This window comes from Scyliorhinus canicula, chromosome 3 (genome assembly GCF_902713615.1).
Source record: "Scyliorhinus canicula chromosome 3, sScyCan1.1, whole genome shotgun sequence".
Taxonomy (NCBI): Eukaryota; Metazoa; Chordata; class Chondrichthyes; order Carcharhiniformes; family Scyliorhinidae; genus Scyliorhinus; species Scyliorhinus canicula.
In genome coordinates, this window is record NC_052148.1 from 206,492,569 (window position 1) to 206,518,808 (window position 26,240).

At 42.9% G+C, this 26,240-nt stretch overlaps 1 protein-coding gene across 1 annotated transcript; it reads right to left on the reverse strand.

Moving 5' to 3' along the window:
• Positions 1–1,780: 1,780 nt before the first annotated feature.
• On the reverse strand, positions 1,781–21,793 carry otop1 (otopetrin 1). The gene is made up of 6 exons (XM_038792983.1): positions 21,433–21,793; positions 20,233–20,369; positions 20,080–20,138; positions 13,399–13,529; positions 7,463–8,412; positions 1,781–2,568 (listed from the first exon to the last, which is right to left on the reverse strand). The coding sequence occupies exons 1-6, from the start codon at positions 21,791–21,793 to the stop codon at positions 2,398–2,400; spliced, it is 1,809 nt and encodes a 602-aa protein (XP_038648911.1). The 3' UTR covers positions 1,781–2,397.
• Between the last annotated feature and the right edge of the window lie 4,447 nt (positions 21,794–26,240).

The window sequence follows — 26,240 nt, forward strand, 5'->3', positions numbered from 1 at the left end:
GCGGCCCGGAGGCCACATGCAGTTTATCAGGGTTCTGAATGTGGCCCACCAGACATTTTGTTGACCTTTTCCCATGCGCAGGGTTGCCGAATTCCGCTGATTTCCCTCCACACAGGGCGCGGTTCTCCCCCGCCCCCCACGCCCGCCCCCCGACACGAATCGCTGCTCGCCGTTTTTTACGGCAAGCAGCGATTCTCCCCCAGCCGATGGGCCGATTTCCCAGGCCTTTACGGCCGTTTTCACGAACTGCAACACACCTGCTCTCACAGTTCGTGAAAACGGCCGCAAAGTGCCGTTCTGGGGAACCATGGCACCGATTGGCACGGCCGTGCCAAGGGTGCCATGGGCCCGCGATCGGTGGGCACTGATCATGGGCAGCGGGTACGAACCCCGCGCACTCTTTGTTCCTCCGCCACCCCGCTGGATCAGTCCGCGGGGCGGCTGAGGGGCATAACGGCCCGCGCATGTGCGGGTTTCATGCATATGTGTGACGACGTCATCCGCGCATGCGCGGGTTGGAGCCGTCCAATCCGCGCATGCGCGGCTGACATCATCATATGCGTCAGCTGTCGTTAACTTTGGAGCGCGGGCTTAGCGAAATTCGCTAAGCCCGCGATACCGAAGTTCACGGGGCCCCACTGCTAGCCCCGACCGGGGAGCAGAGTCGGGTCCCGGGATGGGGCGCGGAGGCTGCCGTGGGACACGGCCGGTTTCACGGCAGCTTTCACGACTCTCCGCATTTGCGGAGAATCGCGCCCACAGGTTTTTCCTATTGTCGTGGCTCAAGTGATACACACATAAAGCAAGGGTAGGTGTGAGGTACAGGCTGATTATACACAACATTGACTGTGAGAGCCATGCGTTCCCTCTGCATCCAAAGTGTAAACATTTCTTTTGTTTTTTTACCATTTGAAGTTGGTAGTTTCATTAGCATATAAATGACTGTGCACTTTTATAACTTGTTACGAAATGTTTGGTTTGTATCAAATTCATTTAATCTTATTCATGGGGTTCGAGAACAGGCCTGATTTCAATCTTGCAGCCCATTGAGATGAAGGAGGGGCACTCCTCCGGCGACTCACTAGCCTGGGTTGCCTATCCCTCTGTCAGACAGATTTCTATCCAATGGAAATGGCTACAACTCATCTGTACACATCAACAAGTCTGCAATGTGTCTTCTCTGCAATATGCAGCATTAAGTGGCATTGACTGACTTTAGTGCTTCAGTATGGAGGAAGAAGAAACCACAGGCATGCAGCAAATGCCTCATTATTATCACAGAAGCCTTCTGCTTGTCTTTAACCACCCAGAATATTAGGCTTGGTTATAAACTACACTCCATTCAGATTGCATTCAGTTGAAGCCACCTTCTTTCCTGTGACTTAAAAAAACCTGAGCTAAGATAAAAGGGTGCATTAAAGCAAGGTCAGGCAGCGTTGGTTAAAAAACACTTCTGCTGTGATTCATGTAGTTAAAAATAACCCTGGAAACAAAAGCAACTGTTAACAAATCCAGCTTCACGTATTACAAACAAGCTCCACAAAACCTGAGATCATAACCAACTTTGCTCTGTTTTTGGCTATTAATGTTTCTGGGGAAACCACATTGTCGCTATTTTTACTGCAGGATGCGTAGATGGTATGGAACCAGCTGAAGAGGCTGTGATCACTGAAAATAACAGCACAAAAAAATAACCAGAACTGCAATCCAGCAACAAATTCGACCCTGCTGTTTCATTACCTGCAGATATAGTATTTCATTTTATTGGAAGCACATTATAGATATGAAATATATAAAATGTTTTGTTACTAAGAGCAATGCTTTCCAAAGCTGTAAACATCAGCAATAACTATGAAGCAATATTTTAAGAGACTAATTGTTGGTCATGTATGTCATTGCATTTACTAATATTTCTCAGCTTGTAACATGCTGAGTGGGTCAACTTTCATTTCCAATATGAAATGGAAATTCCTACAAACTTTATAAAGGCCTAGATGCACAATGCTAATATGAACTGTGGTTAAAGCTCAGTCACAAGCTAAATTATACATGTGTGAAGGATTGTTACCTGTATTGTGTGTTGGTGTCATTTAACTGAAGCAAACAACATTGAATTACCACAGGATAGATACATTTTGCAAGCATGCATCATCTTATTTCTAATACAGAACAGTCACAACATTTGTGTTCAAATGCAATGTAAAGTATCCATGTGATATCGAAAAATCTTACTTATATAACAGCAATTCAATATAGGTTATTACATATACCAGCATATTCCTTTAAATACATGACAGTACAAAGTTAAAATCCTTGACAGGTACGTGAAAATCAAACCCAATGACGTGGTTTATCTTATAAATATGTGCATTTTATTAAAGCTAGTTAAAACATTAGCTAAGTTGCACAAAACACCTCAAAAAGTGATGCAGATGCGTGCATGCGGTAGAAAATAGCAAAGGGCATTGCAAGATTTACGATTAGAATCCATGTTTCAAACCCATAAACATTTTCTTCCAAACCATTGGCAAACTGGGGCCAAGCTCCAAATGCTGGAAGTATCCAAAACTTTAAAAGGGAAAGAAAGAATTTAGTGTTAGGTTGATTACTATTTGACATCATAAGATACTTATTTACCCGCAAGAGAGTAATGTCAACATGCAACACACTAAAATGAGTAACTTTGCCATTCGTACAAATCTTTTTTGACTCCAATGGGCTTCATATTGGCAGTGCCGTATTTAACATCCATGTTATGTCGCCGAATTGCTGCTAAGCATATATCAGCTTTATACCTCAGTGTCTGACTCAAGAGTAATTGATAATCTCAACTTAAAAAAGTTACTGGCCATAACATTGATAAATATTAGTAAATATATGATTTACATTAATAACACACTTCAACATTGCTGAGAAGAGAGAGGCTGTCAAAGTTTTCCATCTTGCACTCATCAGGACAAATGCAAGAATTCCAAATATCAAACTATCACAACAGTTTATGGTCCAGGAGCAAAGGCTGCTGATTGGTTGGGAAGTTGACATGGATTGGCAAAAGTTTTGCTATGGAGAAAGTAATGGGTAGCTTTAGACTCTCCAGGTTCTGGATAATTTAAAAAGGATGCATGACTTGCAAATACTTCAACATCAACAAGTTGTATTCATATAGCACCATTGCAGTGATAAAACAAAGTATGATACAGATCACATAAGGTGATATTAGGGAAGAGGACCTAAAGTCTGGGTAAAGAGTTAAGCCTTAAGGAGTGTCTTAAAGGAGGAAAGTATGATAGAGAGGCAAAATGCCTTTGGGTATGAATACCATAGCTTAGGGCCCAAAGGGCTGAATACACAGCCACCACGGTAGCACAGTGGTTAGCACCGTTGCTTCACAGCTCCAGGGTCCCAGGTTTGATTCCCGAATTGGGTCATTGTCTGTGCGGAGTCTGCACATTATCCCCGTGTCTGCGTGGGTTTCCTCCGGGTGGTCTGGGTTCCTCCCACAGTCCAAAGATGTGCAGGTTAGGTGCATTGGCCATGATAAATTGCCCTTAATGTCCAAAAAGGTTAGGTGGGGTTACTGGGTTACAGGAAAGGCTTGGAGGCTTGGGCTTGAGTAGGGTGTTCTTTCCAAGAACCGGTGCAGACTCAATGGGCCGAATGGCCTCCTTCTGCACTGTAAATTCTATGATTCAATATGGAGCAATTAAAATCAGGGATGCTCAAGAGACCAGAATTGGAGAAACATAGATATCTCACAAGAATTGTGAACCGGAAGGAGATTACAGAGGTAGGGAAAGATGAGGCCAAGAACCGATTTGAAAATAAGAATCAGAATTTTAAAATCAAAGCTTGCTATCTGAGAGCTAATGTAGTTTAGCCAGCACAGGGTGGCAATGATTTAATGGGATTTGAGTGAATTATAAGACAAACAGCAGAATTTTGGATAAGTTCAAGTTTATGGAGGGTAGATTTGAGAGCAATAAAGTTCAGAGGCCACAAAAGAATTTATAAATGTCAGTAGCTGACAAGCTGAGGAAGAGTGGAGTTGAGGAATGTTACAGAGATGGAAATAAGTGGTCTTAGTGATGACACCAACATTGCAAACAGTCTGGTTCAGTCTCAGACAATTGCCAGGGAGAAGGATGGGGTCAGTGGCTAGGGAACGGGATTTGTGGCGGGAACCAAAGACAATATTGGGCAGGATTCTCCGGTTGCTGAAATTGCGTTTGGCCGGAGAATCCCTGTTCTTGACCAAATCGGGGCTGGCTCCGCTTTCACGATGCTCCGTCCCCTCCAAAGTGGCATACTCAGAGAGTACACCGCATGCCATACCGACAGCCTCAGGACGTTGCCTGAGGCCCACCCCCAATGCTCCACCCCCAACCGGCCGAGTTCCTGACAGCGTCGGTCGCGTGTGATCTCATCCGTCGGGGACTCAGTCCAGCTCGACCAGTCAGGGGAAGGCTGATCTGCAGGCAGGGGGGACTTTATCAGGGGCTGGGGGCACTGTTGGTGGGTGGTCCGGGGCTCATGAGCCGGCCAAAGGGATGGTACTATTTCGCAGGTCGGGTCCGCGAGCGGTTAGGGCCATGTTGCATGGCGCGGCCGTGACAGGCCGCCGCCGTGCGCATGCACGGCTATGGATCCAGCAATTCTCTGGGCTGTATTGGCAGCTAGAGCGGGGTGCTCTTATGCTGCTGGCATCCTAGCCCCCAGCTACACAGAGGATCAATGGCCATTTTGCGTCATATTTTCAGGCGTAAAATGCCACCATTCCCATGCCGGCATGAGGACATAGCCTGACAGTCAAAGAATCCCGCCCAATGCGGGATTCTCTGACCGTTCACAGCAGCGGGATTCTCCGGTGCCGCTGCAGGGAATGGGAGATTTGGCTGAGTACCAAATTCTCCATCCTCATTAGCAGCTGTTGCGGGGTGGACTCGCAATGGAGAATACCGGCCGATGGCTTCAGTTTCTCTAATATTTAATTGGAAGAAAGTTCTCCTCATCCAGTACCAAATGTCAGACGCCAGTCTAATAATGTCGGGCCAGGGGAGGGGTTGAGAAATGTGGTGATGAGGTAGAAGTGGGTGTTGTCAACATACCTTGGATGATGTAACCAATGGTCCTTGGGGACACCAGAGCTAAATGTGCGGGTTATGGTTATGCTGAGATAGGTAAGAATGGAACCAGGTGAATAGAGTCCCAACCAGTGATTCAACAGTAGAAGGAAGATGGAGGTGCAATAAAACCTATTCTTTACCTACATAATTGAAAACAAATTAATGCTTTTGTCATTTAGAAATGTGATTACTGTGGCTATTCAAAAGTTTTAATAGCTCTTAGTTCACATTTTAACTTGCCATTTCATAGAATCATAGAATCCCTACAGTGCAGACAGAGGCCGTTCAGCCCATCGAGTCTACACTGCTCTTCTGAACGAGCACCCAACCTAGCTCTAAGCCCCCACCCTATCCTTGCAACCCCACCTGACCTTTTGGACACTAAGGGACAATTTAGCATGGCTAATCGACATAACCTGCACATCTTTGGGCTATGGGAGGAAACCGGAGTATCTGGAGGAAACCCACGCAGACTCCACACAGACAGTCACTCAAGGCTGAAATTGAACCCGGATCTCTGGTGCTGTGAGGCAGCAGTGCTAACCACTATGCCACCATGTCACACCCTTCATTGTGATTATTTTTGTAACTCAAATTGGTTTATTGATAAGAAACTATTAAACGACCCATTATATTGTCAATAGTTGGCTGATGAACATAAAGTTTTTGTTAATATACAAGATATGGACAGATTTGAGAAAAGACCTTACATCACAAAGTCACCTGGGGCTCAGGGACTTTTACTACATTGTTGGATGGGGCATGTTGACATAATCATTTACAATGGTAACAATTGACACAAAAGCTCAGTCAATAATCATGGCAGCAGGAAGATAACAGGCAGTGCATACCGGGTAATAGTACATAAATGCAGCCAGCTTTAGAGTTACAGTTTCATGAATCTTTTGAGCCCAGTTGTATTTAACATTTCTACCTTCTTTATGACATATTGCAGGTGTTCATAATATTCAAAGTTAAGAACTTTAAAAATCTTAACAGCACATGGAAAATGAGGGATAAAATATAGCCATTTAATCCATCAATGTTTTCCCCTCGTGTGCTTTAGCTCTTCCATTATGTCACTTAATTGTACTACAACACCCCAATACTTTGTCTATATTCCTTTGCTTAATTGATAGATTATTCAAAGTGTACATTACTCCAACCAAAAAAGTTATGAGGCAATTGTTTCAAATTTGTGTTCACTAACGTCTAATTGAAGCCAATTTCTTGGTTACCTTGTAGATTGTCATTTGTATCTACCTTCTTTGCACACCTCCATAAGGCTCCCCTCAACTTCCGTCCCCTGAGGTACAAGTTTAAGTTTCCCTCATTCTTCCTTGGAGCTCAATTTACAGGTGGAATTAGAAAATACTGGACAATCTCAGCAGGTCCTACAGCGTCGAGAGAGAAGGGAGCTAACATTTCGAGTCTGGGTGACTTTTTGTCAGGGAATTATTATGAAATGTACTTATTGGTGGAGAGCTACGCGGCTTGGGGAAATTTGGAAAACACGCAGTGAGGTGTCACCAATTTTCAGGGAATGTGGAGGCCCCAGTTTTTCTCACATTGAAGGGACCCTAACACTACAAAGGCCTGCATATGCCCAGAGTTTATTGATTAAACGATTTTTAAATAACAGTGAAGAGTTTACAAAAGCTGAGTTTGAAAAGGCTCCAGTGTGTATTCTTAGGAAGGCCTCCTCCTTTGTGAACAAGCACTGATTCCCCTAGTTTCTTTCCGTTTCGGTGGACTGAATTTATCACAGGTTTACACTGAAGTCCGTGGTTACAGTGCCGCCTACAGGTGCGACAGGGAAGCGTCGGCACTTTTAGATTGGAATTATCAAAGGGATCAGAATTGGCAAAAAGGGGTGTTTTTTGCAATAGAATGCCGGACCCATCCACTATTCAATATTTTAACTGTTGCATTTCTGAACTTCACTGTCTCCTTTATATTTGGCAGTTGTTATAATTCCCCCTCTAACTGCTTCTTCGCTATTGCACAGTTGGAATAACTTTCCAAAATTATCCTTAATCTCTTTGGCTACATTTATCTCAAGTAATCCTTTTTGCACTGCACCCATTGGATACTTACCGAGCTCCCTCCTTTCCCCCCTTAAAGGTTTTGTTAAAAAATGTCACATTTGATTTAATTGTCCACTTGTGGAAGGATCATTACCTTCCACACATTTCTTTTACAAACTCCTGATTTGTTTAACAAATCTGACACTCTGCTCAGGTTGTTTTGGGTGATACCACAGTGAGTGCTGCTGAACAAAAAACACTAATTTGTCAATGAATGTGTTTCTTTTCAAATTGGTTCTGTTTCTGTCTTACCGAAATATTGCACAGGAACAGGAAGGCGGTGATGTTCTTCAGTATTATCCTCTTCTTGTCCAGTTTCTCCGTGTGCCCGCGGTTAGGGAGAGGGAATGGGTCAGCAGGGGTCTGGGGCAGGCTCTGCTGCTCACTGCACACACCGCCGCTGCTGCTGCTGCTGCTGCCGCCTGGAGAGGGAGTGATGCACCCTGCAGCCGCGCAGCACACCCCCTGCTCCGCCTTCTCCAAGGCTCTGTTGACGATGCCACAATCGGGGAGACGGCTGGAAGCCGCAAGGCCGGCCAAGGACCCCTGGATCCTCCCCAGCTCTCCCCCTTCGCCCTTGTCCCGTTGGCGGTGCAGGGATTCGATGATGAAGACGTTTTGCACCGATTTCTCAATGATGACCAGGGCGGAGACGGGTATACTGAGCCAGGTATGGGACAGGGGGGCCTGTGCACAGATCGCAGCCAGCACTGAGCACCAGGACAGCAGCCAGGAGGCACAAGCTGTGCTGACCAGCAGGCAGCCATCCAGCTTGCGGGACGGATTTTTGGAATGATCCACGATGGACCCATCGTCTATTCTGTAAACAGCCAGGCCGGTTGTGGAAGCTGCAGACATTAAGCAGAGTACTGCGATACTGTACAAGTAAAACATGGTCACAGCAGACTGTCGGTGGCGCTTTGAGTAGCCCACCTGTATGCTGTACACAACAAGGATTCCTATGGTGGTGGCGAAGACAGCTGCTCCCAGCACTGGTCCTGGCAAGATGTGGTAGCGTGTTTTCAACATGAGTCTGGGGGGTCTGTGATGTTCCATCTTGCGCCCGACGTTCTTCCACATGATGTAGAGCATGGCAGATGCGAATACGTGATACTCAATGTAGAAAGGGTACATGTAATAGAAGCCTTTGTAGAAAGCAGCGCAAGCACTGATAGTGCAGCTGCAATTTGGTCCAGCCTTTTCTGCAATGAAATGGAATAAAACATTGTCCAGATTATCCTTGAAAGTTGCTAAATCTGAGACTCCTCAAGACCTAATGCATCTGCAAACTCTTCCAGTCTGGTGTAAGAGAGTATTCAACAGGTAATACCAACCACTTGTAATGGAAAACATTATTTAAAAAACTCGCATTGCAGCAGTATCAAATCACTTTGATCAGTAAAATAACTCCCATTTTTCTAGTCATCCGTTTGGATATTAGTTGCTCAGCAATTGTGTGGCGGGTCGATGTTTGATGGATTAGCCACCCCACCCATTCACATCAGGCTGCATTTGCGATGAAGATCCCTGGAATAGAACATAGAACACACAGTGCAGAAGGAGGCCATTCGGCCCACCGAGTCTGCACCGACCCACTTAAGCCCTCACTTCCACCCTGTCCCCGTAACCCAATAACCCCTCGTAACCTTTTTTTGGTCACTAAGGGCAATTTAACATGGCCAATCCACCTAACCTGCACGTTGTTGGATTGTGGGAGGAAACCGGAGCACCCGGAAGAAACCCATGCAGACACGGGGAGACAAACCTGGGACCCTGGCGCTGTGAAGCCACAGTGCTAGTCATTTGTGCTACCGTGCTGCCCACAATGTGGAAACTAATGTCTCAGAGCTGAAAACAAATCGCTCTGGAAGCTGGTGACTGCTTTGCAATGTCCTACCTCCTCACATGAAAGGAAACAGCGAACAATGGACGTGGGATGGGGTATACTAAACTCACATTAGAGACAGAGAGGGCAATAAATGGAGGGAAGAGAGAATAGACAGTGGATTGAGAGAGCGAAAAGACACAAATTAAAAAGAACTTGTAAAAGGTAGAGGGCAGTATAATCTGATTGGGTTTGGGAATTGTTAATGTAACAGTGGCAGTGTAGGTATGCACTGTGTACTTGATGCAGTAGGTACAGAATCAGTGGTCCCATCCATTATGATCAGAACATTGAACCACCCAATCGCTGTGTCATCCCTATGTTGATAGGAATGGAGGAATGTCGTGTTTAAAAAAACAGGGTTCATCCAGCTGGCTTTCTAAAGCTCTGGGAATTGCATAGTACAAGATAATGGAGTTATTGACTAATTATTACAATTAACGTTGATCAAACTAGTTTGCAATCTAAAGTCACCATTTTCCTTCTAAATGTGCTACACTGAGTGCATCATAGAATCATAGAATTTACAGTGCAGAAGGAGGCCATTCGGCCCATTGAGTCTGCACCAGTTCTTGGAAAGAGCACCCTACCTAAGCCCATATCACCACCCTATCCCCGCAACCCAGTAACCCCACCCAACCTTTCTGGACACTAAGGGCAATTTAGAATGGCCAATCCACCTAACCTGCACATCTTTGGACTGTGGGAGGAAACAGGAGCACCCGGAGGAAACCCACGCAGACACGGGGAGAAAGTGTAAACTCCAGACAGACAGTGACCCAAGCCGGGAATTGACCTGGGACCCTAGAGCTGTGAAGCAACTGTGCTAACCACTATGCTACCGTGCCCCCCTCATGTCTCCAGTTATTCACATATTCTATCCCAAAGTGTTACTTTCTGAATGAAATCTATCCAATTGTGTTCAGACAGCTTTGCATCCTGAAAGTGATTGCCCCTGACACTAATAAGAGTGTGGATGGGAAGACTGGCATACAATTACTGCCAAGACAATAAAAAGATGTTTTGGAAAACTCCAGCCACTAATCACTATCGGGGCCTGGGCCTCCAGGTTGGTTGTCATGTCTGACTTTCAATCACATTATTGACAATGCCCATACAAAATACATTATCAGTCCTAAATGACTACAGCAATTTAATTAATGGAAATTCAACAATTTCAAATGAAACGTCAAACAGTGCCCTTTTCAAAATCCCTTTCCGAGAGAAGCAAGTTTAAAAATCGATACTAAGCCAAAGAACTGATATTAGAAGAGATGTGTGACTTTTGTTTTAATGGGGAGTTTTAAAGGAGGGGACAGAACAGTAGAACAGTTTAGGAAGGACATTCCCATGTGCGAAAGCAAGGCAGCTGAAGAGGGTGTACCCAATGCTGGACAACAAGAGCACAAGAAGTTGGAGTCAGAGGAATGGAGAGTTTTTGGGGTTACAGTGCCAGAAGAAGTTATGGGGAATGGGTAAAAAGGTGCATCGTTCTGAACATGAAGATAAGAATTTTAAGTTTGAACTGTTGGAGGGGGTGGAACGAGGGGGGTTGCAGAAGCTAATGAAAAATGTTTATGGGGGCACGGCTGATGGGAAAGTGGAACTTGGTGTTGGATAGGATAAGGCAGCAGAGCCTTGGATGAGTTTAAGTGACTGGAGAGTGAAAGATGGGAGGCTAACCAGAATTCAAAGTGGCAAATGCATGGATGAGGATGTCAGTGTCAGATTGGGTGAGTTTGGCAGTCACAGACAATGTTACAGAAGTGAAACTAGGTGGTCTTTGTCATGGAGGAAATATGGGGTCAGGTTGCATCAAGAACAGATCAAGTGCTTACTGATTCCATTGTTACTTATATGACTTTTTGTGCCAGTTTGCCTTTACTTTAGGGCGGCACGATGGCACAGTGGTTAGCACTGCTGCCTCACAGTGCTGAGGACCCAGGATCGATCCCGGGTTACTGTCCGTGTGCAGTTTGCACATTCTCCCCGTGCCTGCGTGGGTCTCACCCCCACAACCCAAAAAGATGTGCAGAGTAGGTGAATTGGCCCCTGAATTGAAAAAAAAAATTGGGTGCTCTAAAATTTTTTAAAAATAAATAATGTTTGCCTTTACTTCAAAGAAGTAACTAATTGGCCACAAAAGCTTTAGGACATTACTTAGCATATATTAAGCACTGTGTAACTGCCAAAACCTGCTTTCATGGCATATTGACTATCATTATATCGGGACAGAACAAATCTAACAAACTGCAATTCAGAAATATGGGAAATCTTTGAAAATAATAATAATCACTTATTGTCACAAGTAGGCTTCAATGAAGTTACTGTGAAAAGCCCCTAGTCGCTATATTCCGTCGCCTGTTCGGGGAGGACGTTACGGGAATTGAACCCGCGCTGCTGCCTTGTTCTCCATTACAAGACAGCTATTTAGCCCACTCTGCCAAACCAGCCCCGAAAGCAGTGCAGAGATACTATTTAACCTGTTGTAACAACTGCTAAAGTTAATTTGATTTCATAGTGAGAGCTGCTACTTCATTGTGTAATCTTTGGGTTCACTTTTTGCTTTCACATTTGACAGAGTGGATCACCCATCAGAGAATCCATCTGATGTTGATTACATTGAAAATCTAGCCCAGGGTATTCTCAAAATGTAAACTCTATCAGTGTGTTGTTTAGTGAGTGCATTGTGTTTCTTGTTGATTTCTATGTAGAGTATATTAACTGGTCAGCATACTGACACAGCTTGTTATTTTTAAAAATTAATAATCTTTATTGTCACAAGTAGGCTTACATGAACGCTGCAATTAAGTTACTGCCTCATTCCAATGCCTGTTCAGGTACACGGAGGGAGTGGATTGTGGGAGAAAACCGGAGCACCCGGAGAAAACCCACGCAGACACGGGGAGAATGTGCAGACTCTTCACAGACAGTGACCCAAGCCGGGAATCGAACTTGGGACCCTGGCACTGTGAAATTAAATGAAATGAAAATGAAATGAAATGAAAATCGCTTATTGTCACAAGTAGGCTTCAAATTAAGTTACTCTGAAAAGCCCCTAGTCACCACATTCCGGCGCCTGTTCGGGAAGGCTGGTACGGGAATTGAACCGTGCTGCTGGCTGCCTTGGTCTGCTTTCAAAGCCAGCGATTTAGCCGTGTGCTAAACCAGCCTCAAAACCATGTGAAGCAACAATGCTCACCACTCTGCTACTGTGCTACCCCTTCTCCCTTCACTCTCACAATCTGACTTTTGCTCCAACAACACATGGAAAATTTCGGTACCTGATTAAGGGGATTGGTTTCTATGTTACTGATTTTCTAAAATTTTGGTTCCATAATCTGTCAGATGCAAACATAAGGGTTAGAACTCCACTGTGGCAATCTGGCTATATGGATTACTCACTAATTTTATGTTCAAGCTGAATTGATGTAATTTGCCATTAATTTAGAATGTTACAAGATGTCTTGCTGGTTTCAGAATGAAGATAATGCCATGAAAGGGGGCCTCTCTGGCTGGGAGCCTCCTATCTTCCGCGCCAGCCCCTGTAGCCCTGGGCCATGTTGAAGGAAGCCAGGCAGCAGGGTAGCATGGTGGTTAGCATAAATGCTTCACAGCTCCAGGGTCCCAGGTTCGATTCCCGGCTGGGTCACTGTCTGTGTGGAGTCTACACGTCCTCCCCCTGTGTGCGTGGGTTTCCTCCGGGTGCTCCGGTTTCCTCCCACAGTCCAAAGATGTGCGGGTTAGGTGGATTGGCCATGCTAAATTGCCCGTAGTGTCCTAATAAAAGTAAGGTTAAGGGGGGGGGGTTGTTGGGTTACGGTTATAGGGTGGATACGTGGGTTTGAGTAGGGTGATCATGGCTCGGCACAACATTGAGGGCCGAAGGGCCTGTTCTGTGCTGTACTGTTCTATGTTCTATGCGCATGCGAGCATTGGTGCCAGTGCCACTGTGCATGCCCGGATCCCGCGGCACCCAATTGATGCCGGGATCAGCAGCTAGAGCGGCATGAACCGCTCCAGTGCTGTGCTGGCCCCCTGTAGGGGCCAGAATTGCTGATCCTGAGGCTGTGCTGACGCCATCAAAAAACGCGACAGTGTTTCTGATGGCGTCAACTCTTAGCCTCAGGATCACAGAATCCTGCCCCAGATTTTTTAAGGGACCTTAAGTGCATCTAAATTGAAACTAATCAGTTTAGATCGTATACTTCGTTCCAGATTGGGCGTGCACATTCATTTGAAAAATTCTCTGCAACTGATCAATGTCCTCTAATTTAGGACCTTACTTACTAAAATGTCTTACCCACAGTTAAGTTGGCAAAGCCAAGCACTGCCAGTCGCTTTTGGTGGTCACTTAGCTGATGTTTCGACTCTGCAATTACACCATTCACCCACAACAATAGGTTTGTAAAGACAGAATGAATCATTCCAAATCTAAAAAGAAAGTGAACTTGTAATGCACAAAAAGTTTATCATGGAAAATTATTCCCTGGAGCCCACAGTGGTTTAAAAAAATGAGAATTAAAAGAACAACATTTACTTTTAATATATTAGATCTTCAAATTGCTTTTAGGTGACAATTATTTCACTTTTCAAAGATAAATTTATCTTAATGACAGTCTTTATCTTTAAAACAATACCTAATGTAGTTTATCGTTCAAAGATAAAGTTAAAATAAAGTATAACATTTAACAAGAACATGCAAGTTATTATTTGTGACTCCATCACCATTGTACCAAGGTCTCTGTTGACTATTTTTATGGACAGCTGTAAAATCCAGTGGCAATTTCTCACACGATACTGCAGTGACTTATACATTAAGAGATAACTTCACCAGACTACGCAAATGAAAAAACAATATTCTGATCATAACCATCTATTGTCTTCTCCCCATATGCCTGTCTCACCTTCCCTTAAATACATCCATACTATTCACCTCCATGACTCCCTTTGGTAATGAGGTCCACATTCTCGCTACACTTTAGTGAGGAAGTTTCTTCTTAATTCTGTATTGAATTTCTTGATGATTATTTTATATTAACAGTCTCCAGTTATGCTTTTGCCCACAAGAAGAAACGTTCTCTTTGTATCCACCCGACCTAAACCAGTCATCATTTTAAAGGCCTCTATTAGGCCACCCTTCAGCCTTCTTTTTGTCAAGAGTAAAGAGACCCAGTCTGTTAACACTTTCCTGACATATATATACATACATTTTTGGTATTATCCAAATAAGTCATCCCTGTGCCCTCCCCAGTGCCTCCATATCATATTTACTTGTTTAAAAATATTTTTTATTCTCCTCTGTTTTCACATTTTCTTCCAAATTTACACCCAACAATAAGCAATAATCAGTATGTATTGTCAATCCCCATATCATTAACAATGATCCCATCCTCCCACCAAACCCCAGACATTAGCCCGCATGTTAACATAAACAAATGACAAAAAGGAATCAGGAATCACCCACAGTCAACCGTATAATTTTAACAATATAATGAACACAATTACTTGCAGTACTGTGGTCCAATCAAGGTTCCTTACATGTTACTCCCCTAATGTTAATTCTGGCTTTTGTTTTTTTGTCGGCCTTCACACCCGTGGTGCAACTTCACCTGACTGATATATTTTACTTCAAGATCTCTTTGTTCCTCAACCCCACCTAGACTTGCGCCTTCCAAGTAATGTGATTTCCCCATTATTCCTACCAAAATCTACTACCGCACATTTAACAGTGTCGCATTTCCGTTGCCAGTTATTTTCCCATTCTGAAAATCTATGTATGTCCTCCCGCAATTTGTTCCACCCTCCTCAGTATTGACAATCCCCCCCAATTTGGTGTGGTTGGCAAATTTAGAAATTGTGTTTTGGACTCCAACGCTCAAATTGTTGATGAAAATTGTGAACAGCAACGGTTACAGGGCTGACTCTTCCTATCTTCTGCCTCTCTGAATCACTACATTTTATTCCCACTCTCTGCTTTCTGTCTGACACCAGCTCGCAATCCATTCTGCCATTTTCCCCTGTCTCCACATTCTCTGACTTTATTCATTACTTTTTATCGGGCACTTAATTAAAGACCTTTTGAAAGTCCCAGTAAATTATAACAACAGTATTTACCATTGTCTACTCTCTATGTGAACTCCTCAAGAAATGTGATACGGTTGGTCAAGCAAGATTTCTCTCCTCTTTAAATCCATGCTGACCATTTTCCCATTTCTAGATGTTCTTCTATTCTCTTCTTTAGTAAGGATTCCATTGTTTTTCCTTCCATCAATATTAAGCCTTCTGGTCTATAATTCCCAAGACACGTTCTCTCCTCCTTTCTAAGTATAAGAATTACTATTCATCTCCATCATTCCCTTTGGTAATGAGATCCACATTTTCGCCACACTTTAGTAAGGATGTTTCTTCTGAATTCTGGTATTTGCAGAACACCTACACTCAGTCCACAAGCATGACCACGACCTTCCTGGCACTTGCCAATTCAATTCACCATCTTTCTCGCCTCATAGCTGTCCTTGACCTGCTCCGATATTCTAGTGAACCCAACGCAAGCTGAAGGAGCAGAACCTCATCTTCTGATTAGACACTGTACAGTTTTATGGACTCAACATTCAGTTTAACAACTTTAGTCTATGAATTTTGTCCGCCATTTTGATTCTTCCTTCCCCCAATGCCAGTCTGTATCTTATTCTCATGTTTTTGTTTCAGATAGCACTGAGCCCTTTTTTTCTGCTATTAACACACTCTGCTATTTTGGTTTCAGACAGTGTCACTAACACCTTCTCTAGACTCATTCATTGGAATTTGCTCGTGGGCATCGCAGGCAGTGCCAGCATTTATTGCCCATCCCTAATAGCCCTTGAGGGAGTAGTTAAGAGTCAACAATGCTACTGTGGAGTCACATGTAAGCCAGACCAGGTAAGGACGGCAGATTTCATTCCCTAAAGGACATTAGTGAACCAGATGGGTTTTTACAACAATCAACAATGGTTTCATGGTCATCATTAGACTTTTCATCTCAGATTTTTATTGAAGTCAAATTTCACCATCTGGCATGGTGGGATCTGAACCCGGGTCCCCAGAGCATTACTCTGGATCTCTGGTTACCAGTCCAGTGACAGTGCCACTATGCCACCTCCTCTTTAATACTATCATTACCACTCCCTTTTTTTAATGTTCCATGACACCTTTGTCATTTAAAGCCTCCTGCCCTTTAATCTATCCCTGACCTATTTTGCTCCACCTGCACTTCTCCCCTTTGTCGACAGCATAAAACCCATCACATTCCTACCTCTCTCCAGCTCCACAGAAGAATCATGTTGGACTTGAAACATTAACTCTGTTTCTCTCAGGGAAGCGGGAGCCGGAGGGAGGGCACGGGATGCCAAAACGTGCATGACATCTCCAGGAGCGGGGAACGAGCAAACTGGAGATGGAGGACGGGAGGAGCGGCAGAAGCGGGGGCGAGCGTGGAACGGCAGCGAGACCCGTCCGGGAAGGGCAGGCGACAGCAACACACAGCACAGCCAAATATCGCACACTGTGATTTTCTCCCCGGCACCCAAAGGTGTGCTTGACTCCCAAGTCCCCGCCACCCCTCCCCCCCGCAGGCAGTCGCCTACTTATGTGGTGTGGGTAATTTTGCCAGATGTACAGAGATGCCGCTGTCGAGCTGGTGCACAATACCCCACCAGTTATTCCATTTCATATGTTATTGTATTTTTTTTATGTTGGGGTGTGCCCTTCTCCTCTAAATGTGTGTATATATATATATATATATATATGTGTGTTTCTTATTCTGTGTACATAATGGTAATTATACCTTGTTAAAAAAAAAACCCAATAAAAACATTTATTAAAAAAAAACTCAGTTTCTCTCTCCACAGATGTTGCCAGACCTGCTGAGTTTTCCCAGCATTTTCTGTTTTTATTTTAGATGTCCAACACCCATGGTATTCTGCTTCTATTACAGAGCAGTGGCAATGGAGACTCCACTTCATTTAACAGAGACTAGGATAGCAACCAAGGGTAAAAGAGGGGAAGGATTTTCTGAAATCTGTACAAGAGAACGATCTTGATCAGCACAATGAGAGTGAATCAGTGCTGGGTCTAGTTCTGGGAATGAAATGCCAGAGGCTTGTGTCAGGAGACCATTTGGGGACACTGAACAAAATATCATCAGGATTACGATAGTTCTGGAAAAGGGAAAGGTACATTCAAGCATAAAAAAACAATAGCTGAAAGAGGACTAACTTCAGTGAGTTGAAAATAAATCTGATCCAGGTGCATGGGAATAAAAACTAATAGACAAAGCAGTAACTGAACAATGAGGGGTCGTAAAAGAGGGGGTTCTGGGTAGAATGTAAACATATTTCCATGTGGCAGGTAACAAGGGGCATAGATAACTATAACTTCCTGGATAATACAGATATGGAAGTAAAAAGGAACAGAACAAACTTTGAGCATGTGCTGACTATACAGTAGAAAATCAAGTTGAATATAGAAAGTACAGATGACATCCATAAGACAGAAATAAAGGGGCAAAGAGAGAGTATGAGAAAACATAAGTGGCAAACATAAAAGGAACTAAAAGTCTTTTATGAACATAATAGCAAAGAGTGGTCAAAGAATGAGTGGGCTGATTAGGGAGCCAAGGAGTGATCATGTGGAGACAGAGGGCATGACTGATGTACAAATTAACACTTTGCATCTATCTTCACTAGAGAAGAGGATGCTGTCAATTTAACCATAAAGGCAGAGTAGAGTGGTATGGATATGATAAAAATAAAGAATATATTTGAAATGTTGATGGTCCTCAAAGTACAGAAGTTATCCAGTCTGGATGGAATGCATCATAGGTATTTTTGAGAATTAAAAATAGAATTTTCTGCAGCTCTGACCATAATCTTCCAATCCTCCTTGGATAGTGAGGTGCTTCCAGAGGACCGACCGATTAAAAATAAACCCCTGTTGAAAAGGGAGGAGGAGTAAACCCTGCACCTACAAGCTAGTCAGCTCAACCTTAGTGGTTAGGTAATTTCCAGAGATAATAATCTAGTACAAAATTAATTGGCATTTGGAGAGGCTAATAAATGAAAATCAACACAGATTTGTTAAAGGTAAATCCTACTTGACCAACTTGATTTTTTTCATGAAGTAAGTGTGGTTGATGTATATATGGATGTTCAGAAATTGCTGACAAAGTACCAAATAAGAAACTTGTCTTTGGCACTCAAAGGACAGTAGCAGAATGGATAGAAAGTAGTCGAAAGGTCAAAAAGCAGGAGGTACTGGTGAATGGGTGTTTATCAGACTGGACAGAATTACACATTGGTGTTCCCCAGGGGTCAGTATTGGGACCAGTTATTTTTATTTATATTAATGACCTGGACTTGAGTACACGGTGCATCATTTCATGGTTTTCAGTTGACACAAAACTCAGAAAGTATATGCATTGCACAGAATAGTAACAGACCTTAGGTGGCAGTAAACTGGCAAAATTGACAGACACATGGTGATGAGGTTGACTACAGAGAAGTGTGAACTGATACATTTTAAGAAGAATAAGGAAAGGTGATATGATCTGAATGGTACAATTTTAAAGCAGGTGAAGTAATGGAGACCTGGTAGCATCTGTACACAAATCAATGAAGGTGGAAGACAAGTTGAGAAGTGTGTAGAAACATAGATGGGTCCTTAGTTTTATTAATAGAGGAATAAACACGAAAGCAAGGAATTTATGCTAAACTTTAATAAAACACTTGTTAGGCCTCAGCGGGAACTCTGTCTTAGCACCACACTTTAAGATGTTCGGGCCTTAGAGGCAGTGCAGAAGAGTTTTACTTGATTGGAACCAAGAATGAAGAACTTCAGTTATGTGGAGAGATTGAGATTCTTCTCCTGAGAATGGTGAGGATTAAGAGGAGAATTAATAGAGATTTTCAAAATCAAGTTTTTAATAGAGTAAATAAGGAGAAATTGTTTACAGTAGCAGAAAGACATTGATTTCAGACTTTATGGGGTATGCTTTATGGGTACAATAGATTATGCTGCTGGATGAGTAGAGGCCTGGATTAATGGTTCGGGGTCATGTGTTTAAATCGCACTGGTGAACTCAAATTAATTTAATTCAATAAATATGGATAAAAAGTTTGTATTTGTAATGGCGACCCTGACACAATTGGATTGTTGTCAAAACAAATCTGGTTCGTTTATGACCTTTAGAGAAGGAAATCTGCTATCTATACATCATCCATACCACAAATGCCTCTAGATCCACAGCAATGTGGCTAGCTCTTACCTGTCTTCTGACATGGTCCACCAATGCTGCACCAAACCGCTAGGCAGGTGGCTCACAACCAACTTCTCAAAGGCAACTACAGATGGGCATTAAATGCTGGCACCGCCAGTGATGCCCACATTCCTGATCAATAAAAAACGGTGATTGCCAAAAAAAGAGGCGACATGAGCATGTGTTATTTTGCACAGCACGTTGGTGTGATTTGGAATGCATTGCCTGATTGAATAGTTACATTCAAAAGGGAATTGGATAAATACTTATAAGGAGGGCAGCACGGTGGCGGAGTGGCTAGCACTGCTGCCTCATGGACTCAGGTTCAATCCTGGCCCCGGATTACTGTGCGTGTGGAGTTTGCAAATTTTCCCCGTGTCTGTGTGGGTCTCACCCCCACAACCAAAAGATATGTAGGGTAGGTGGATTGGCTACACTAAATTGCCCCTTCATTGGATTTTTAAAAAAATTAAATACTTAAAAGGATAATGAAATGATTGAAAGGAAAGAGCAGGAGTGTGTGATTCATTGGATAGCTGCCACAAAGGCAACACAAGCACGATGAACCGAATAGCATCCCTTTGTGCTGAACGATTCTAAACATTTCAACCTGAAATCCATGCCTGGGAATTTACTATACAATATAACTGAAAAACTATAAAGCAAATTTAGATCTGGAACAGGTTTTACCTTTCTATGATTTGAAAAGTTCGAATGACATCCTTTGCATGAAACCAAAGGAAATACACCTGAAAATAAATCATATTGTTTTACAAAAACACAGAATGTACTGGCACCAGTCAATAATAAACAGCACTCAGTAAGTCAGGTCAATATACATGCCTGGGAGAGTGTGTGCACTGCATGGACGGCAGGGAAGACACCTTTGGCGACTGTGAGGCAGCTTGAATATCCAATGTAGTATCCAATTTTAAACATATCCAGAACTAAGCTCAAGATGGCAAACAAGGTTAAACCACCTAGAAATGAAATGTACCAAACTTTAAACTCGACGGAAACACAAATTGGCCCGGTTCCCCATTCTTCAAAGTTCATAGTTGACATGTTGTAAATCATTTCTAGTTTAGCACTTTTTCACAAGGAAAAAAACCCAGCAAAACTTGGAAATGAAGGGTACCAGTAAAACTTGTCCAAACCGGTCTTTTATACCTTTCAGATAGAACCCTGGTATGAATGGTGCTGTTATTTCTGACTTTCTGCTGGGATTTGAACATTTTGAACGGGTTTTTCCTATTTGTCTGAACATGTTCGGCCTCAGCATTGCCCCCATAAACGGTGGGGTTAATGGGGAGGAACGCGCTAAAATCAAATTCTTGACCCTATGAACACCTCAGTGATGACATGAAGAACCGTATAGACCTGCTTGATCACTCCCCCTTCCACAAACATTCAAACCCTCCACACTGACAAACAGTTGCAGCCGTGTGTACCATCTACAAGATGCACTGCAGAAACTCACCAAGGTTTCTTAGACAGCACCTTCCAAACCCACGATCACTGCCATATAGAAGGACAAGAGCAGCAGATACCTGGGAACCCCACCACCTGGAGGCTCCCCTCCAAGTCACCCACCCTGACTTGGAAATATATGGCCATTCCTTCACTGTCACTGGGGAAACATCCTGGAATCCCTCTCTAACAGCACAGTGGGTGTACCTACACCTCAGAGACTGCAGCAGTTCAAGAAGAAAGCTCACCACCACCTTCTGAAGGGCAACTCGGTGTGGGCGGTAAATGCTGGCCTAACCAGGGACGCCCACATTCTGTAAATGAATTTATAAAAGTTGGATTTGTCACACACTGCACCCGAGCACACTGTTCCAGGCAGTAGCAATAATCCGTTTGATTCCAATTGCATCATGTTAAAAAATACAGCGACCACAGATAACTGCACCGCCATTAATTACCAATAATGGTCATCATTAATGAGGAACATGAACCCTAATGTCGAAACATTTCCCCAGACCACAAAATGGTCAGAAGTCACAACGGAAATGTGCTTTGGCAACATGCATACTGTACCTCTCAGCCACCTTGGTCCGGCGTGGTCATCTTTCTCGGTCACCTGCCCTCTCTTCCCGTGCATCCTTAGGAAGTACCAGAGCATCCACGCCAGTTGCATCGCCATGAGGGTGCTGAGGTAGGCTAAGGTGTGTTCCTCTGCCACTCCGGCTTTGTGAAATGTCCCTGCCACCGTCAGCACCAGTCCCAGCACAAACACATTGATGCCGTACTGGGCGCTCAGGGTGACCGCATATTTCAGCGGCTGGCTCTCTGCTGAGGACCTGGGGAAGCTGCCGAAGTTTGGATCTTCCTCTGCCAGGCACAGGTTGCTCCGCCGCTTCCTGGGACACAGAACCTCTAATCTGTATCTCTCACCCATCGCCGCCTAGCGACTCGATATGTGGACACAGCCTGATCTGGAAAAAAAATAACCTGTCAAGAAATAGTTACAAACCCTCTCCTCCTGTAAAGACATCCCCGGCAGATTAAAAACGTCTATTTCACTAATAATCAGTTAATATCAAATTCAGATAGACAACTTCCACTAACATGGATCAGGCACAGATAGGTAGATACACATGGGGGAGTTTATTTTGAGATCGAAAATTCATCGAATGGAGTAACTTCTCGATCTGATTCTGTTTAACAATGTTTCCCATTAGATATTTCACGCTGCTGTCTGGCTGCCAGTATTCAACTTCCAGCGGATTTTGTGAATGAAGCTCCACTGCTCCAGGCAAGTTGTGCTCATCTTGCCAGCGTGTCGTATTCAACCAGAAACTTTACCTGAAATCTCACTCCTTAAAAAATCCGAAAGGTTTCAAGGAGCAAGGTTCCACTATTTCCTGCCAGCGTGTGATTTATTGATCCCATCCCATCCGTACCTTTTTATACACAGATCAAGGCGTCATTATGAGTCTGCAAAATGTACAGGGGTCGGACTAACGTCTAATCCCTTTCTCGCTCAAATCCCAGGTACTGCTTTGTGAAAACTGACCCAGTTCACCCAGCCCAGCTTTCCACTTTGATGTTGCTAACCCATCAAGAAGTTGCCTGCTCGCCCTCCCGCTGGTTCATTATCTAGAATGATTTTTGTTTTGATCAGTGTGTGGCAGCTACCCTGGTACTTACTACAGTGGGTCGTGCTTACAATAAATTTATCTGAATGTGATGTTGTTTTCATATCATTTTAGTAATCACAGTGTGGGAAGGGCACTTTGCGTTTGGCATCAGGATGTGTCCAATTTTTATTTGTTCCTATTTACTCGCTTGAGTGCATTTTCAACAGACCAATTTGACAGGATAAATTACATCCTAAAGCATCCCATTCTCCCAATTACGTTTGTTATGGGAGAGGTGTTTTCAGATCCCCAAAATGTATCATGAAGTTCAACCAACCCCCACCTTTAATGGATTGTTGCTTTTGAAGCACACGGCTTGGTCTCCAGGTGTGGTATTACAATCATGGACACATGGTTATTAAAACAAAACAATGTTTATTCCATGAACTCAAATTAACCTTTTAAATAAACATTGGATCTCTTAACACCCCTTACTTCAAAGATAACCCCAAAAATAATACAACGCTACCTAATCCTGCAAATTGTTCCTTTACACATCCAAAAGACTTAACAAATTCTTCAAACAGAAGTACATTAGATTTATATTCAATACTGAGACCTTTTTTCAATTCCGATTTCACCAAAGGATTAAGAGATAGTCCTTCATGGCAGCGGTCACCAGCAAAGCAGCTCACATTCACACCCAAGCTTTCTTCAAACTGAAACTAAAAACTCCCCAAAGCAGAAGTGAGCTCAGCTCCCCACCCCCCTGTGACATCACTTCAGTAATATGATCAGCAGCGTTTCTTAAAGGTACATTTCTTAAACATCCAATTCTTAAAGGCACTCTCACAAGACACCACCCCCAAGAAAAGAAAATAAACCATTAACTTCAAGATGATTTCATTTTTTACTTTTACACTATCCACTAAGAAATGCACACAATAAATATACATTTTTCTTTAAAACAAAACAACACACACAACAGACATAATAATAAAGTCCAGCTTTCCCGTTCTTCTTCCTCCAGAAAACCTTCTCGATTGACAATCTTTTTGAACAAGAAAGTCTCTGAACAATCCATCCATTCCTCTACGCCTCGGCATTTCTCTTTAGAATCAGATACTTTGGTTCAATCTGACCACAGAGCCCCTTGCAATTCTCCAACACAGGAGCATTGGTGATCACAGCTTTCAGGCAGTCAAATGGCTGTTGAAAGTCCCTGTCCATTGAAATTTTTTAAGCTTCTTCAGCAATTCCATCAGTGGAGCAACCACGCTACAAATCTTTTGCACAAAGGTTCGATCAAATTAATTCATGCTAAGAGATCGCGTTATTTGCCTTCGTCTTGAGGCTATCGGAAACTCTGCAAGGAAAGTGATTCGGGATTCTCCAAATTCACTTTCGGCTAGGTTCATCACCAAACCCACCACCTGAAGTCGATCGAAGAACTCCATACAATGTTTAAAATGTTCTTTCCATGTCTGGAAGTTGGAAATAAAAGCAGATTGTCCCACTTTCTCAATGCAATCCTTCAAACGTGGGATAGGGTAAGAGTCAGTTCTTGTAACTGCATTCAACTTTCTATAGTCCACACACAACCGTTCGGTACCGTCTGGTTTTGGTACCATCACTATGGGTGAGCTCCATTGGCTGCAACCCACTTCAATTATGCCATTTTTAAGGATACTCTCAATTTCTTTGTTAACCTGTGCCAATTTTAAAGGGTTAAGTCTATATGGATGTTGTTCGATCGGAACAGCATTTCCCACATCTACATCATGTATAGCCATCTTAGTACTTCCCAATTTATCTCTACAAACTTGCCCATGTGATATCAATAACTCTTTCAGGTCAGTTCGTTTTTCCTCTGGAAGGTAACTTAACAATTCATCCCAATTTTTAAGAACATCCTCGTTTTCCAATTTAATTTGAGGTATGTCAAATTCACAGTCATTTGGATTTGGTTCGTCACTTTGAGTTAGAATCATTAAAACCTCCTTTTTCTCTCCTTCCCTTTCAAAGTACCTTTTAAGCATATTCACATGACACACTCGGTGAGTCTTCTTTCTATCTGGTGTTTTTACCACATAATTCACCTCACTTAATTTCCTTTCAATCTGATACGGCCCACAAAAACTAGCTTTTAAAGGCTCCCCTACCACTGGTAACATCACTAAAACTTTATCTCCACTTGCAAAACTAAGAACTGTGGATTTCTTGTCCGCTACCCGTTTCATCACGTTTTGTGCAACTTTCAAATGTTGTCTAGCCAATTCACCTGCTCTATTTAATCGTTCCCTAAAATTTGACACGTAATCCAACAGTGTAATTTCCGATTTCTCACCCACCAATATTTCCTTAATCAATTTAAGTGATCCTCTTACCTCATGACCAAAAATTAGTTCAAATAGACTAAATTTAGTTGACTCATTAGGTGCATCCCTAATTGCAAACAGTATGAATGGAATTCCTTTATCCCAATCCTCTGAATAATCTTGACAAGAAGCCCTCAACATTGTCTCTAATGTCTGATGCCACCTTTCCAAATCTTCCTGCGATTCTGGATGGTATACAGTTGATTTAAATTGTTTTAATCCTAAGCTATCCATAACTTCTTTGAATAACTTTGTGGTAAAATTTGATCCTTGATCCAATTGTATTTCTGTGGGTAGTCCATATCTAGTAAAGAATTTAAGTAACTTCTCCACAATCTTTTCAGCTGTAATATTACGTACTGGAATGGCCTCTGGAAACCTAGTAGACACATCCATTATAGTCAAAAGATATTGATTCCCACTTTTCGTTTTAGGAAGCGGTCCTACACAATTAATTAGGACCCTCGTAAAAGGTTCCTCAAATGCTGGAATGGGTATAAGGGCGCTGGTTTTATCACTGCTTGAGGTTTCCCTATCACTTGACATGTGTGACATGATTGACAAAATTTAACTACATCTTTATGTAGTCCAGGCCAACAAAAATGTTTCTGGATTTTAGCTTGAGTTTTCCTGATTCCCAAATGACCTCCCACTGGTACCTAATGTGCAACTCGCAACACCTCCTTTCTATACCCTACCGGCAATACTACTTGATGAACTTCTGCCCACTTTTTATCCGCTTGCATATGTACAGGTCTCCATTTTCTCATCAAGACATCACTTTTACGTTAATAACACTCTGGTATACTCTCAGATTCCTCTTCTGTATATACTTTCTGATATATCCGTTTGATTTCTACATCTTTCTGTTGTAACTCCGTCAATTTTCCTGAACTAAAAATATCCGCCTCATCCTCCACCTGTTCTTGTTCTTTTTCAACCATCTGATCAAAAATCGTTTCTGATAATTTCACTTCAACTTCATCTTCAATCTTTGATTTCTCCTCTTGTCTTAACCTGTGACTTTGCGACCTTGTTACTACACAATCCGGAAAAATCCCAGGACACTCGTCCTTCAACACTTCAGTTGTCTGATTTTCCACTGGCTTATCAACCACAGTAGACAGCACTCCTACCTGAAATCCAGCTACATCATGACCCAAGATAAACTGTATTCCTGGACAAAATAGTTTATCTATTATTCCTACTACCACTTCACCACTCTTCACTGGACTTTCCAACCTTACCTTATATAATGGAACACTACTCCTCTCACCCTGAATTCCACATATCATCACCTTTTCTGGCAACATTCTTCCCAAACTACATAATTCCTCATCTCTTACCATTAAAGATTGACTAGCCCCTGTATCTCTTAAAATTGTGA

What these genes read in the sequence shown, in the direction of transcription:
- otop1 (XM_038792983.1), bottom strand. Translation starts at nt 21,793, where the DNA reads ATGGGTGAGAGATACAGATTAGAGGTTCTGTGTCCCAGGAAGCGGCGG. An exon ending in CGGACCAAGGTGGCTGAGAG is followed by an intron (nt 20,370 to 21,432) that starts GTACAGTATGCA and finishes TTTCATTTCTAG; the next exon opens with GTGGTTTAACCTTGTTTGCC. An exon ending in TGTTCCTGTGCAATATTTCG is followed by an intron (nt 2,569 to 7,462) that starts GTAAGACAGAAA and finishes TCCCTTTTAAAG; the next exon opens with TTTTGGATACTTCCAGCATT.